Genomic DNA, 16,710 nt, shown 5'->3' on the forward strand with positions numbered 1-16,710 from the left:
CAGAGATTAATTACAGTGTGGCATGCCCTTGCTTAGAGGAAATGAAAGTATGCTTACAGTCCAGTTTCTGAAACTATGATTTTAAACAATGCAGTAGAGCACAATGATACTGCATTTTAAGGATTTAGGATTCTATTCATATGTCTTCATTTAGGCATCGACTCTGAAATGCCAAAAAATCATGGGTCTTTAAGTGCTTCAGATCAAAGAAGTCCTTTATGCCTTTAGTAAGACACAAGGTGTCTGAAGAGCCCCAGAAAAATGGTACCTACAGACATCTATGACCCTTACCTGACTATGGAAGCCTAATCACCAGGTTCAGATGTGAACAGTTACCATCAAATCATATTTCTGATGCTGAGTGCTTCCATGACTTAGCTGCTACTGCAAAATCATGATCTCTGAGAAGTGCATATTTAATATCTGCTGGCACCCTAATGTAAGTGAAATTCAGCTTGCTAACTGGGGGTCTAAATTTTTACGGAATAGGGATGAAACCATGGAAAGAAATTACTCCAAAAATTTTAACATAACAAGAATGTGTTGTTATTTGCATGACAGTATTATGTTTTTATTGTATACACTAAATGCTGGGGGCTTTTCATACAGTCACAGAGGTTTTTTTTGGGTTTTTTGGGGTTTTTTTTTTCAGTAAATGTTACTTCTGTGATAGAAGCAAAATCCTCTAAGTCTCTCCTTATGAAAACTGCTTTTTAGTTTTGACCATGAGCTCCTAAGCTGTTTGAAGCAGTCTCTCCTCTTCTCTGTTTATAAGAAGTGAATCACATTTTTGGTTGTACTACATCCTGAACAATGACAGTACAAAATTGTGAGTCACTGATTAACCGGAAAAAAGGAAAGCAGTATTTTTAACTTCTAAATTCTGTTCTCCAACAGGCTGTGCAGAGCAATGTTGTAAGAAAGGTCTGTGTGAACTAAGACACTAATTCAGTGTAAACAATCTACCATTTTCCAGATTTAAATACTAGCTCGCTCCCTGTTTATATGGAGCAATCTTGACATACAAATGGAACACTTTAATGTGAGAAAAGGAACTTAGACTGTTGGATTGTGTTTTTATATTTCTCTAACAGTTCTATAATGTTTTGCCCCTTCACCCCCTATTTTCTCCCAGTGGTTCCACCCCGAGATTGCCCCCCTTTCCCTCAATGCCAATCTCCCTGAAAATGCTCAGTCATTCCCCTGTCCCCTCCCTGGTACCCTGTCCATCACTCGGCTCCTCATCCCATTCTCCCAGAATCTTCCACCTTGGGCATCAGTGAGTGGACGAGGGCCAGGGGTCCCTCCCTTAAACTTCCCCCACTGGTTTATGTATCTATCTATCCTTCCACCTTCCACTCCCCCGAATCCCCCATTGGGTGGTGGGCGTCCCTTCCCCCTTGTTACCACCCTGGTATTTGAACTGTTGTGAAATCCTTGGGGGCACTTTTGGCTGTGGGGTACAATGGCATTCAGAGCTCCTCGGAGCTCGGATTAAACCTGAGACTTTTTCCCCGGCCTTGAGTCGACTCCCTCATTACCTCCTCAGACGCTGCCTCTCCTCCATACAAGGCAGACAGCGAAGCGCTCTGTCTTAGCCGCTTCCCAACTCTCATTGAGATACAGGGGAGTGTCCCCCACAGCTGACTGTGCCTTTGCCGGGTAGGCGAAGCCAAGGGGCTTCAGAGTAGGCACGTCGGCATTAGAGCTTTTTGACCTTCAGCCCATAGTTAAAGATTTTTTAAAGAAGTCTGTGATTTTGATATTTATACTGTTTGAGGGGGCTGTGTACTTGTCTTATTTGTCACACAACATTGTCTTTTTATTTAAGCCAAAACCATTAGAAATATTTCAAAGGGTCTGTCAAAAAATTTTACTGTTTAAAAGTGTACAGTTGAATGGCTGAATGGTCAAACAAATGCTCAGGAACTACTTAAAAATTAAGTAAAAATCTAGAGCATTACAGTAGGAGTTCTCAGTACAATTCTATTGCTATTCTTGTTGACATTTTATACAAGAATTGTGCTGAAAAGCAAGACAGATGAGAAATTTTGTTCAGTGCAGCTTTTATTTATCCACAGTTCTTGAACAGAGCAAGAAAATAGACACAACTTATTCGACCTCTCAGATATATTTTCACATTCTCACAGAATTTTAAAAAATGCAAGAGTATCAATCAAACTCTCCAATGTTTTAATTTTGGGTTCAAAATAGGTCTGTACATAAGTAATTTCATACAGTTTGCGCTTTGAAAATTTTATATTCAGTAAAATGCTACTGAATATAAAAAAATGTCATTTTTAGGTCTGAATTGAAAATATCATTTTCAATTTGAATGGCTTGCAAATGAAAACTAGCTATAGATACACCATATGAAACCTGGTTTTCTTTAATGCTGATTGACATACCAACAAAGTGAATAAATGAAAATTAAGAAATGATAACAAATGAAAATTAAGAAATGAGTGCTAAAAAAATTAAGAAGACATATTTTGAAATGTTCTTATTAAAAAGCCGGTGGTACCATAGCAATATCAGGGAAAGCTTCCAAATGATGTGAGAAAATCTAAGAGCAAAAGAAATGAATCACAGAACTCCTTGGGTTGGAAGGGAGCTTACAGACCACCTAATTCCAAATCCCCTCTCAGGGGCAGGGACACCTTTCACCAGATCACATTACTCAATGCACTTCCAGAAATGGGCACCAGGATTATGGACAGAATAATATAAGGAAAATAGCTTCCAGTGAAAGTTCTTAGAAATCAAGTGAAGCCAGTATAAATTAAAGTCCTTTCACTTAGGTCCAATGAATTTCTTAAGGATAAAGAACCCCTAATATTTTCCTTAAGCAATGACAACTCAGAACAATTACTGTTACCATTAAAGATTTGAGTACATTTGTCAGGTCATAAAAATGAATTAGGAAGCACAGCAGAAAACCTGGACAATATTTAACTGCTAACATTTAGAAAAATAATGCAAGTAGTAAATATATTTCTGGTAAATATGTAGGTGTTTACAGTCTCATGGCCTTGTTGGTGGAGAATTTTAATGGACAAGTCATGAGCAGCAGTGGGTGGAAACTGCTCAATGCTGCTTTCCTTTCAGGACCCTCTATTCAGGCCATCTGTGGCTCTTTACCTCTCCTAATCCAGAAGCAGTAGGAAGGGGAGAAGTCACTGTAAGAAAACATGTCTTTGGAGCACGCTTTTATAAAGATGCAGGCCATGAATGCTGTGTGCATATGGGGAAGTGGAAATGAGAAAGCAAGGCAGTGGCAATAAAAAGGCATGACAACCAGCTGACTAAACATGCACCATCAGGGGAAAACCGAAACAAGCATGGAGATGAACAGTACTGGAGATGAACTTCTCTCTCCTCTGACAAAAGGCAGGTTTGGGAGAAGAGAGAAATTTCATAGCACGTAAAACAGAAACTCATTAGTCACTGAAGCACTTCAAATTACTTTAATGTCATGTCCTTACAGAACTGGATAGCGCCTCTTAAATAGTTCTTTTAACACTGGTTCCACTGATAGGTTTTGTGAAAACATCTTCAGCTCCTGGTACTTGCTGGCCAAACAGTTCTTGCCCATGCAACATCAACAGAGTGAAACACTGCTGCTCAAGAAATATTCCTATACTCAACAAGTGTACTTGAAAGTGCATCATTCTGTTGAACCTCCTAAATGTGTATAGAGGTGCCCACAATAGCATCTGAGTTTTAAAATGCCATTTATCATCACATTGCCGCAATTCTTTTGAATGCCAAAAAAATAAAGATTTTCTCCTGTTTGTTCATAAAGGAATAAAAAAGCAGAGTCCCAAAGCAGTCTATAAGCCAGTAGTGTTTTGACAAGAATAATGCAGAAAGTACACACCACATTGAATAACGTTTGTGTGAAGCCACTGCTTCTATAAACTTGCCTTATATGATTTAATAAAACTAAAATAATTTCCAACAGTTATGTTTCTCTCCCCAAGAAGCTGTCCTTTTCAGTTTGAAGATGTTTGGAAAGTAAAAAAACAAAAGCAACTATTTTGTGGTGATCACAGCTTTTTTTTGAAAGAAAGCTGTTTCCTTTCAGAAAAGCATGTTACACCTACAGGGCATAACCAAGGATTTTTGTTCATCAAAAAATGTACTGATTCTACTTAAAGTCAGGAGGACTACTCCTACACCAATTTATTCTCTGTATCTTTCAACTCAAGTTTCTTTCCTGAGATTTCTATGCAACGAAAAGTATACGAAAGGTTGCATTGGTTTTTTGGGTTTTTTTTCCTCACGTTAGTAGCTGTCTTATTGAGCTGAGTGGGTTCTGCCACAAAGCCAGCGTTTTACACAAAATGCCAGCAATTAGCTGGTGACAGCTTCTTGGTCAGAACTAACCCGAGCTGAATTGCAACCTGCTATACGTAGGCTGGCCAGCCAGTCCTTTCTAAATGTCCTCTCATTTCCCTGACAAAGAAATTAAAATTTAGAAGCAATGAATGCCCCACTTTTTAAATCTTTTGCCGAAAAGACGTTGTGTTTCTTAGTGTAAAGGATGCTTTCACGTCTTGTGATGTCACGTAAAGAACTTTACAATGCTTTGGTTTCCTTGCTAATGGAAAATGGATCTTTTATCAGGAGGGGTTTTGGAACAGAGCTTAATCACTAAAAACTACATTGAACATCTGGAGGGGACAGTGAAAAACAGACAAAAGGGAGCCGCCACTGCAAATAAATACAGCTTGTCTTTTTCTCTGCTCTCCAAAGCAGCGACCTAACCAGAAGTTGGTGCCCTCTGCTCAGTGCAGAGACGCACTTCTTGGGATGGTGAAGCGAGAGGACAGAGAAGCAGCACAAGAGGTGGGGGAAAGGCATGAAAAGACGGGGAGATGATCACGAGAAGCCAAAAAGCGCTGACCTAAGGCACAGGGCGCCGGATGCGATGAGAAAGGGATGCGGGTACGACGAGCGATGGGAGGGGGACAGGCGGAGCGGAGGAGGAGCCGATGGAAGCGCCGCTGGAGGAGCAGCGGTTTCCAGAGGCGGCGCGGAGCGGTGGGACCGGGAGGCGGGAGCCCGCGCCCCGCAGCGCAGACCCTCGGTAAGGGACGGGGCTGGAGGCCAGGAGGGGCGGGGAGGGAGGCACGGGCGAGGGGGCGTGGAGCCCGCGGCCAGCCCGCCCGGGCGGTGGGAAACAGTCGGGGGACGAGCGGAGTGCGGAGTCAGGCTGTCCGCCTCCGCCGGAGCCCGGCAGGCACCCTCCTTTCCTGCACGCCTCCCGCACACGCTCCCATCGTTTCCCCTCTCCAGGCTGCACCGCCCCCGTCCCGGCGGCGGGGGCCGGGGCAGAGCCGTACCCCCGAGAGCAGCACCATGTAAGCAGGAGCCGTGCCACCGCCGCAGCGGGCACGTCTAGGATGTAAAGAGCCGTCCGGCTGCTCGCACCCCGTCGCTGCCCGGCTGCCCGCGCTGTGTCGCTGCCGGAGATTCGCCGGCGTCCATCGCTGCCCCGGGCCAGCATGACCGAGGTGAAAGCCAAGGAGCCCAGAGCGCCTCCGCCTGCCACAGACGGGGCGGTCCTGCTGCAGGGTCAGTCCGGCCGAGATCCCTTCCGCGAGGAAGAGGAGTCAATCGACATCTCCCTGGACGGGCTGCTTTACCCCAAGAGTAGCGACGAGGAGGAGGACGAAGAGGAGGAGGAGGAGGAAGGGGAGGAGGAGGAGGAAGAGCCGCAGCAGCGGCATCTGGGGCGGGAGGACGGCCGGGACTCCCTCTGCTACCAGCCAGGAAGCGGCTCCCTCTCGGTCAAGGACTCCCTGGACACCGTCTTGGACACCTTCCTGGCGCCCGCGGCTCATGCCAACTCCACCGTGGCCGCGGCGCCCTGGTCTTTCTTCGAGGCGGAGGAGGCGCCCGACGGCCCGATGAGCAGCGGGCCCTCGCAGAAGGCGGCCGAAGTCGCCCCGGGGGAGCCGAGCCCCTCGCAGCCCCCGCCGCGGCCCGCCGCGCTCTGGCCGCCCGGCGACGCCCTGGTCCCCGCCGCTAAACCGCGGCCGGCGGGACCGGGCACCGGCGCGGAGGGTCCCGCCGCGGCGCCCAAGGGCGATGCCCCCGGTGTCGGGGCGCTGCCCGGGGTGTCCCGGGCGGGGGACCCGGGACAGGAATACCTGCACGTGCCGCTGCTGCCGCTCAACTCGGCCTTCCTGGCCTCGCGCACGCGGCAGCTGCTGGACGGGGCGGAGTACGAGGGCGGCGCGGTGCCGCGCTGCTCGCCCCCCGCCCCGGACCTGCCGGCCTACGGCTTCTCGCCGCCCGACGCCAAGGACGGGCCCTTCGCCTACGGCGACATCCAGCCCGTAATGAAGATCAAGGAGGAGGGTCTCGGCCTCACCGCCCGCTACCCGGGCGGCAGGGCCACCCCTGCGGCGGGCTGTCACGACTACCCGCAGGCTCCGCGGGCCGGGCAGGAGCCCTCGCTGGAGTGCGTCCTCTACAAGGCGGAGCCCACCCTGCTGGCCAGCGCCTATGGGCCGGCGGCGCCGCCCGACAGCCTGCCCTCTACCTCGGCCGCGCCGCCGGGGCTCTACCCGGCCCTGGGGCTGAACGGGCACCAGCCGCTGGGCTTCCCGGCCGCCGTGCTCAAGGAGGGCCTGCCCCAGCTCTGCCCGCCCTACCTCGGCTACGCGCGGTAAGGCGGGGGCGGCGGGGCGCTCGCTGAGGGACGGGACCGGGAGGGGGTCGCACTGCGCGGCCGGAGAGCTCCGCGCACCCTCCTCCTCCTCCTTCTCCAGAGGGACGGGCGGGCGTGCCGTGCGGTGGGCGCCTTGCGGGGGGGTATTAAGGAGATGCTGAGGAAAGGACAAAGTTTCTCTCGACGAGAGCCTTTTTGGGCTTTTAGGTAGTGTCCGCAGCCCGGTTCGCATTCCCTGCGTTGCCTGAGCACGCCGCGGTGTCCCGGCTCCGCAGCCGGCACCTCGCGGCTTTGGGTACAATAACCCCCCGGGGATGTTGGTTTGTTACCGCAGCGGGACTTCAGGGCCGCCCGATGTCTGAGCCAATGCCCGGCCCTGGGGACGGCGTGCAGCTTTTCTAGCTTCTCCTCACTTTCAGCGTTATCGTATTCAATACCTAAATATTTTTCAAAATTGTGTTCCCGATTAAAAAAAAAACAAAACAAAACCAAAACAAAACAAAACAAAAAAAAAAAAAAAAAAAAAAAAAAACAAAAAAAACCCAAACAAACCAAACCAAAACAAAAAAACGCCAAAAAACCCAACACCACAAAAAGCAGTTGATTTCACACGAAAAAGAAAACTAAAACACTTGTATATTGATTTGCTTGAATGAAATGGTGTACTGTCATGCTGAGATGTTCATTATCTAGAAATAGAGGCAACAAAAGGTGCATCAATGTAACAGTTTCAATGGATATCCTTTCTTTTAGTAAATGCAGTGGTTACCTAGTTTAGTCTGCCTTGGAGACAAATTGGAAATGTCATTGATATACCCCTCAGACTTAGTTTACTGCTGAGAACGCTGAAGCTGAATGGGGGGTGAAAAACTGATTATTAAAGATTTTTTTAGTTGAAATGAAATTTCGTGTTTTCCATGTGAAAGAGGCCTTTGAAATTCAATCTATGTGATTCTGTCTCTGCACAGGAAAAAAAAATCACCACTATGACTCCACTCACAAGAGTTGTTGATCTGAGGAAGATGAACATTTTAACAGAGTGTCCTAGATGGTATCTTTTTTGCTAAATGGTTTAAAATACAACTTCCTGCTTTTTTTTTTTTTTTGCAATACTTTCCTGTATTACCATAGTAGAGACAAACTATTAAGCAGAAAGGCAATCGTACTTTAGTTTTTTCATGTCCTTCTGTATCTTGACTACAAATTTTAAAATGAAGTTTTTAATATAAAACTCCTTAATACAGGTAAGTAGTTAACTGCACAAAAGTCGATCTTTCATTTCTTTTAATTCTTTTTCTTCTCAAGGCCGGATACGGAAACCAGCCAAAGTTCTCAGTTCAGTTTCGAATCACTACCCCAGAAGATTTGTCTCATCTGCGGTGATGAGGCTTCAGGTTGCCACTATGGAGTACTTACCTGTGGAAGTTGTAAAGTCTTCTTTAAAAGGGCAATGGAAGGTACTATAAGATGCCATTGTTCCTAATTATCTGAAATATGTCTTCTAGACACTAGGGCATAGTGTTTATTTATTGCTCATTTTTATAAATATTGTCACTGCAGTGAATTTTTTTTATCAACTCTGTTTAAATATTACAGTGGATATTGACAAAGTTCTTCCTTAATTGTTTTTTTTTTTCCTAGTATTATTTATTTTACTTTACTTTACTGCTATTTATTATTTACTGTTTATCAGTTAATCTTTCCAGGTAGGCAGAGTTAAATAAAAAAATTTGTGCATTATACAACTTGTTTTAAAATTTATAAATGGTGTTCAAAGGAAAATATTGTGGATATGAACTAATGATAGGCAGATAAGAATTTATTTTGGCTTTGTTCTCTTTTTGAAATCATTAAATTTTTCTTGCTTTCAAGTGGCAGTCTTTTGGCTTCCTGGAAGTTATGGAAGTATTTAAAATTTCACTGAACCTTTTCAAGTCATAATAGCAATAAATGTGTCTGATTTGTTCCAAATAGTCTTTAAATTGCAAAGCCAAGCTACAAGTTTAATGAAACAGTAGCAATATCTATGTTTATTTTTTCTTTTTGGATTCTATTATATGCCTTGTCCACTGAGATTTTGAATACGAATACAAGAGCAGACTGTTTATATGGTTCAGTAGATAAAGCAGCAAAACAAATCCTTCTACATTTTAGGCTTTGTCTCCTGTTTTGATTTTTATCTGATACTGCTAGAACTAGGATATTCGAATTTCTGTTCCATGTATTCAACAAAACCATTGTTCAAAAGGATAGGATTCCTTAAAATAAAAAACCTGCATCCTGTATTTTCTTGTTGTGATACATAGTTTTTTCCACTTTATAGGGTTTATCTCTCTCAAAATGAAAAGGGAAATTTTGGAAAAGTAAAACCTTAGCATAATAATATACTTAGATTTTTTGTTTCACTGTGCTGTTACTTTCTACTTTAAGCATATGCTCATGTTCTTCCTTTAACATTAAATATTTGCAAAATGATCTTGGTGGTTTAAGTGAACTTTTGAGCTAGTGCCACGTTTCTCCAATGCATTCAGTGAGTTTCATGAGAAAATTACTAGAAATATTTGTGTTAGGCTGCAAAGCTCTTAAGTCACTTGCAGGAATACATTTAAGTTTCACTGAATCTGCTAGTTGGTCTCCTGGTTTGCCTTTACGTTTTTTTTTCCTATGTTTTTTCTAAATGAGCCAGATACTCTTTTAAAAAGTCAGGGAGCTGAAGTTTTAATACTAAGCGTAGTGTAATTTATGAGTACTTTATTTTAAAATTTTATTTTTGCGTTTTTACCTATATAATAATGTTATAATATTTTCTTTGTATTTTATTATGTCAATTTTAGATTTCATCTCTTTTCTAATTTAGTACCCAGTTCTGTTTGCAGTAGATGGACCTGCTCAAAACCATATTATATTACTGTTCAGCAGAATTATTTTAATGAAAAATGTTAAGAAGGAATAACTTGATACAAGGAACATCTTAAAACTGTTTTCACAGACTATTCAAAGTCTATATTTGCAGAATCTTACCAGGTTAAGAATATAGAATTATTTAGAGACAAATGAGAGGTCAATGCAGTTACATAAACAAAAGTCTTAGGTTTTACATAGCATCTTCATAATTTTAATTTTTAAAGGAATCCACGGACTGAGAGTGTGTTGAGGATATGTGTTGGGGTTTTCTAGCAAGGATTTTCAAAGAATGTTAAAGAATGTACATCAGAAACCTGACTGTAATCAGAAAAGATACAGGTTATTGAGTTTGATGGAAAGCAATGTCAGCCAATGAGCAGTGAGGCATTGGCAAAATGAACAAATACGGTTGTACTTGTTTTTGTGTTGAAAGTGCAAGACTACAGGGGCTTCATTAAAGATGGACTGATGGACTAATTATTTTCATTGCAGTATACTATATAATTATCAGCACTGAAATAATCCTATTTATTGATAGATATTTGATTTTCTATGGACTTTAAATACTTAAAAAATTTAATATCAGAATTAATGGTGGGAAATTTCTCCTCTGTAAGAAGACACAGAGTATTTGTGTTTTAAATGCAATAGAAAATAGTGTTTAAAATTCTCACTGGCAATTGTATAAATTTGAAACATATTTCTTCCATGAAATGTCTCCCTACCCATAATTTCTCTGAGCATAAATGCATTATTTATTTTTTTAAGTTTTAGTGCTACTACAGATGTGGAATTTTTAATAATAATTCATGCAAATAAGATGTTAAATTTCATGAGTAAAAATTCCTGGTGAAAACTCTACTTTTCTTGTAATTTCCATACAGTACTGTTCTTTATGAGAAATTAAAACATGATTTGAAATAGCTGGATTTTGCTATTTCATGGATTTTCTCTATCTTGAGAGGTTTTTTTTGTGTGTTATGAGGTTTTGTGCATAGGTAAGAAAGTACTTAATATAGGAGCTTTACATGTGTTGGAAAAGGCTTATTTTCTATTTTAATTATTTATGTAATCTGAGATGCATTTTCTGTTTGAAATCAAACAGCCTATACATTTTTTGTAATTTTTTTTCACAGAAACTGTTTTATTCATACGCTATTTATTTTACCTTTACTGGTGTGAGGACAATACTTTATTGGTTAAATATATCAATTTGAATAAAATGAGCTGCTCTGGTATCCAGAAAACTCTTTTTTCCCCATATCTAGTATTTTTGAAATAAAAACATATTATTTAAATTATTCAGACTGAACAATGATTTAAAACTGTATATACTAATTATGATTTAATAATACATTTGAATGTAACTAATACATACACATACAACTTAATGAGGGGTCAGAGTTATGTGAGAATCACAAAGATTACTTAGAATGTTTCTTGGCACTGAATTCTAAAATATATATGCATTTTAGATACTTTCTGTCTTTTGGATTCTTGGTTCCCCATATGTGGCTATATATATGAAAAAAAGACTGGTGTTAATACAATAAACATATACTTCTCAAGGCAAAATCTTGAAGCAGGTTAAACAAAAATGCAAGTCCTTTCTTTGGGAACCTGTAGTATAGCAGATATGTAAAAAAGTTAGTACTGCAAGTGAGGAGGAGAGAGGGGACAAAGATACTGGGTTGGTTTTACTTACGAAACATTTATCTGCATTTAGAGGTTGTACATTTTCTGTTGGACTCCTACAAATAACTGTTAGTCTGTAGATTCACTTAATGTACAAAAAAATGACAAGGCTTTTTAAAACTACTTCAAAGATTTCCTTTGAATATAATGAAAACAATGAAAGTTGCAGCTATTTTTATTCAGTAAAGAAATTTGAAGAGACAAAATTGGACTCACTGTGCTGATGGGGTAGGGCTGTTCCTGTCAGTGAGATGAGAGTGATGACCTTTTTCGAGATAAAAGTAAAAAAATCAGAAATAATATTCAAAATGCTTTCAAATATGTAGAATTACTATATTTGTAAGATAATTTCCTCTTGTTGAGTAGGTGTTATTTAACTGCTACCAATATATCTCATTCATGGTAATAAAAAGTAGAGGAACATATTTCTAACATTAGGAGAATGAAGATTAAGAGACAAACTTTTACTTTTTGATGACTAAACTGACAAAAAGTCATTAATGTCGTCTTATAAAGATTCCATAATGTGAAATGATGCAGGGCAGCTATGATCAAAATGCTTGTGGAACACCACAATAAAATGTTTTTCGCTTGAGAGGAGCCCAGTGTTCAAAGTTTTGGGATTCTGGAGCTGCTGCTAACACAGGGTTTCTTGGTAGCCTGCATTACTGCCTTCTTGTTGAAAGTGTCTCTTTTGCAGTAGTTTTGCTACTGAAAATTTTGAATTACCTAAATCCTGCAAAAAAATGCTAGTGCTGTTTTTCCTGTAATAAAGCTTAATTTCTTATTTTTGTTTTCTATTTATATTTGTACTTTGCTTATATTGTTGATCTCTAAGGAAAAGTAGTTGTCCAAACCCAGAGTATGAGACCAACATGACTACATGATATTACAGCATATCGGTCAGTAACTGACTCTTGGTTTGTTTAAATACCTGGGAATGTGTTACAAACTGATCAAGTGATTGTAGAACATTTGTCTAGTTTTAATATGTGCTTTACGGTCTGGGTAACTGACCTTAAACTCTATTGCATCAATGGCATCAGGGAACAAGCTCAAACACATGTAGCAGATAACATTTAACCGACCACGTGTGAACTTTCCTTCTTTCTGAGATCTGAATTTGGTAAACTGGCAGAAAGGAAGATTTTCATGAGCGTTTTCACTGTCTGTGTATGGAGAGGTTTTGTGTGATGATGAGCTACACCTACACAGTAAGAAAGTTGATCACAACTTCAACCAAACTTTCTGATAAAGTTGTTCTGACTTTATCAGTGTTATGATAAGCAGTTTTGTGATGGCCGTGTGATTCACCATGTGCATAGTGCAATACTATGTATAAGGAAAAGTGCTTGTGTAAACAGTTATGCTTTTCCATAGCTAAAGAATCTAAAATGGTGCAGCATGCCAAGTATTAAAAAAATGCCAACCACTAGCAGAAAATCCCCTTTGAAAAGAGAGAAATAATAGTGTAGACACCCTTTTAGCTGGAAACTTGATGAAGCAGGTGTTAAAAGTTCCTTTTTCTCCTAACTCTGAAGGGTTTTCTAATTCTTAATCCAACTTTTCAGTCTGGATCTTGGAATCAGAGATTTTGATACAGCATGTACTATAAACCTGGTGGTGATGAAATGTTCATGAAGACTAGAAAACACGCAAACACACAAAGCATACATACGGCAAGCTGAGAGATAAAAATGCTTTTCACTCAATTAACTGATTTGATGTTATTGAAGTTCTTTTATTTTACACATGGCCAAAATGTGTAAAAGTACAGTAAGCTAAGTGTATTTTCAAATTCAAATGTACAAAATTGCTTTGTTGAGGAACCTAAAATACAGATGGAAAATGTCACTTTTATGAGTTCAAAGAATTTGCATCATGAAAGTGAAAAGAAAATTGGCATTGATACATAATGATCTATATTCATCGTACTTCTGACTTCAAAAGGATTTGTTGTCCAGCAGTTTGACAAACAGCACTTTGATGAATTGATTTATATGAAGCACAAGTGAAGTGAGCTGAGGTGTCATCTGTTCTGGTGCTTTGACTCTTGAGCTAATGCTGGGCTTCCTTCTGCTCTAACTGTGACTTTACCACTGTTTTCCTAATAGACATGGCTTAGTACATAATCAGCTGCAGAAATGTCAGTTACTAAAATGTTTAGTTTAACTTTTATGTAGTATTTTAGAAACAGTGTCATATATTATTTTAAACATCTTTTCAGGGAATTAGGAGCCATTTCAGGTAGTGTAAAACTGCTTGCTTTAAAGAGCACCAGGAACTGACTGCTCAGGCTTGCTGATACCCTCTTCTAACTTCCCATGTGTACAATATGAGCAACCTGAACTGCTTACCTTAAGTTCATTTTATGGTGAATGGAGAGAAACAAGAAGTTTTAGGAGGAAATACACTGACATTTCTAATATGTACCTGTGATGAAAATAGCAGTACTCTGACAGTAACTATTTCTCAGCACTGATCAGAAAGGAGTGTCAGGTGACCATGTACATGGTCTGTATTTGGTGATGTAAATCCTACCCACATCACCAAGGTAGCTAATATAGTTCTGTAGTATATAAAATAAAGATAATAAGCATATAAAATACTAATTTCATATTGCTTAAGTATTATATATAAGGTATTATAGATACCATTAAATTATTTCACGTATAAAAATCATACTTATTTAAAGGTCTAGAATATTTATAAATTATATTACATAAGTATATAAAGTGTAAGTATTTATAATAAAATTGTTCTCTGCTAAAAGTAGATTTGGGATTGATGGTGTCCATCACCTTAAATTGTCTATTTGTTCCACAGTATTCATGATGTACCGCTAGCAGGGTTTTGATAGATATCTACATTTTAGAATCTAGTTCATCAAATAGAATCAAATTAATCTAAGGTGTTTCAATCAAGAGGCAGCAATATCTGGGTGTTTTGCATATTACTTTTTTCTGCTACTAATATTTCTGGGTTTTTCCACCTTTATTGCTCATATAGTGGATGACCCTGTCCCACTGATTCAGTTGTAGGACAAGTCAAGGAATATAAGAAAATATACATGAAAAAATTTATCATGGCAATGTGCTATGATAATTCCACTAAAATAAGAATTATAGGATGACTGAAATGCAAATATAGAGTCTTATCTTCATAGAAGAATATAAGAGGAATCAAAAGGAGAACAACTGATACTTTAGTGCTGTATACCTCTGAAAAGATGGTGTGTTTTTAAAATAAGTTTTGTGTTCAAATCTCATGTTTTTTATTTGTAAGGAACAGACCCCCTATTGACAAATATGCTGATACTTTCATAATTTTACATATTTATATCCCTGATGTAGTTAATTACTTTAAAATTATGACCAAGGAACAATTGTGACATGATCCCATAAAAAGGACTGGAAATAGTGATTTGTAGATGCTAACATATCCTCCTGAAAGTGTACTAGCTGTGGGAAGCTTTTCCTCTTGTCAGTTCCCATATTTAGACTCCAAGACTTTATATATTTCAAGGTGTTGTAGTGGTAAACAGTCTAGGCAAACCAAGTGAAAATTGATATGAAACAGCATTCCTAATCTTGCGGTTCATTATAGTTTCCATGAATTATGAGTTAATCTTGTTTCATTTTGTTTTTCTATAGTTTTAATTTTGTTTTCTTTCTTTTTCTTGTTGGAAATGATGGAACAGACAGGGAAATATAAAAAAATATTAAAAAACAGGATTGTAACTTTTGACTCTGTCTAGAAGTGAGTGAAAACAAGATAGCTACATTTAATTGTTCTATTTTGTAGATATAATTTTAAAAATATACTCTCTTTGGAGATTGCTCTTTGGAGAAGTGATTTTGGAAGGAAAAACAATAGTATTGCAGGTTTCACAGCAAAAGGCAGCAAGATTTTGAGATCAGTATACAAGAGGAGGAAAAAGTCAGTCAAAGATTTTATAAACAATAATTTTTATTGCTTTCACTATGAAATATATTATTATGAAGAAAGAAATTCTTCATTATTTCAGTTAGATTCCAGGATGGAGCATATGCACAAGTTCCTCTGCTTTCCACTCTTTGTCCCCTTTGGTCCACTGAATTCTTAATTCTTTGCTGAGGAGCAGACTTGCATCAATAGCAGGTCCTTCTTTATACCAATATAGGCTACAGAGTGGAAGTTGCAAAACCTACTTAAGAACTGGAAGTGAGAATTTTACATCAATGGGCCAAGAGGAAAAAGCAAATCTTTATCAAAAGTTTATGCATGGTAAAGTCCATGATGGATGTGGGTTTAGGTTAAGTAGTTGGAGTCAGAAGTCTCACTTCAGGGACTTTTTCTATTTTTATAGAACACACACAGAAACAAAATCAATTATAAATTAAAACCCCAACAGCATTATCTGAAGTATGTGGAATCTTGGAGACTAATAGCATGGGATGGCATGCAGGGGCATGGAGACCGTGTAGTATAGATTCCTAGTTCTTCATGACTTAAAACAGCCATATGATGAGAGGTAAATTCGATCCACATATTCAATTTTGTGTTTTGAGACAGTGTAAATAGAAGAGTGTTACATTTAGATCTGAACTAAATTCTACATAATTTTACTTCCCATTTTACCAAGGATGAACTAGGACAGACTGTTTGCCTAGCTGTGGAAAACCTGTCTTGTCAGAGCATGTTCAGAGTAAGGATTACCCTGTATTTACTCAGACAAGTCAGGTTTTCCACAAGCTGGGGACTAGCCTAGTCTGTTGCCTTAGCTTCCAGAAGTCAGATTTTTACTCAAAAGCTACATCTGCAACATTAACTTCTGTTTAGGTATACAGGTGAACTTGTTTGCCATTTTTGCAAATTTAAATCCATGTTTATTGTCAGCTTTCACAATTCCATTGTGATTTTTTTATGGTTGTGTTTTTACCTATTGATTTAATTGGTACTTTTTCAAAAGTTTAAAAGATGTAGAACATACTTTTAGAAAATTATTGAGCAAAACCTTGAGGTAAGCCTTCAGGAAGCAAAGAGTCAATGTTGTGAGACATTTAGCAGTAAAATAAGTTGCAAAGAGATGCAATAGATATCTGCAAACTTTAGACAGAAACCTAAACTAGACTAAATAAAACACCATGATGTGATTTGCAAAGGTTGATAGTTTTATACAAAAGCATTGGCAGTTAATAGAGATACAGGGAGTCAGAATCATATTTGGGAGGGAGAAAAAGGTGTTGCGATAGTACTCTTCTTTGCAGATAGAAGGAACTGAGAATTTGCAAGCATTTTGCTTCTGTGCAGGATGGCAGCAGTTCAGCACAGATGCACTTACCCAAAAAATTGATTGCTGTGTCTGATACCCCAGGTGCAGATAAAGTTTTATTTTTTCTGTATTTTGTACATCTACAAAGTCTCTGCAACTCCTGAGTTTACTGGAG

The 16,710-nt window shown here is 39.7% G+C and overlaps 1 protein-coding gene across 3 annotated transcripts in view; it reads left to right on the forward strand.

Moving 5' to 3' along the window:
* Positions 1–4,929: 4,929 nt before the first annotated feature.
* PGR (progesterone receptor) overlaps positions 4,930–16,710 on the forward strand; it is a 31,945-nt gene continuing 20,164 nt past the window's right edge. The window contains exons 1-2 of one of the 3 annotated variants that reach the window (XM_068181447.1): positions 5,386–6,679; positions 7,988–8,139. In XM_068181447.1, coding sequence (XP_068037548.1) covers positions 5,511–6,679; positions 7,988–8,139 — 1,321 coding nt within the window. In that variant the 5' untranslated portion in view covers positions 5,386–5,510. Of the gene's footprint in view, positions 5,093–5,385; positions 6,680–7,531; positions 7,734–7,987; positions 8,140–16,710 lie in introns of those variants that run through there. The other 2 variants (XM_068181448.1, XM_068181449.1) reach the window with 2 other exon arrangements.

This window comes from Anomalospiza imberbis, chromosome 2, assembly GCF_031753505.1.
Source record: "Anomalospiza imberbis isolate Cuckoo-Finch-1a 21T00152 chromosome 2, ASM3175350v1, whole genome shotgun sequence".
Classification (NCBI taxonomy): Eukaryota; Metazoa; Chordata; class Aves; order Passeriformes; family Viduidae; genus Anomalospiza; species Anomalospiza imberbis.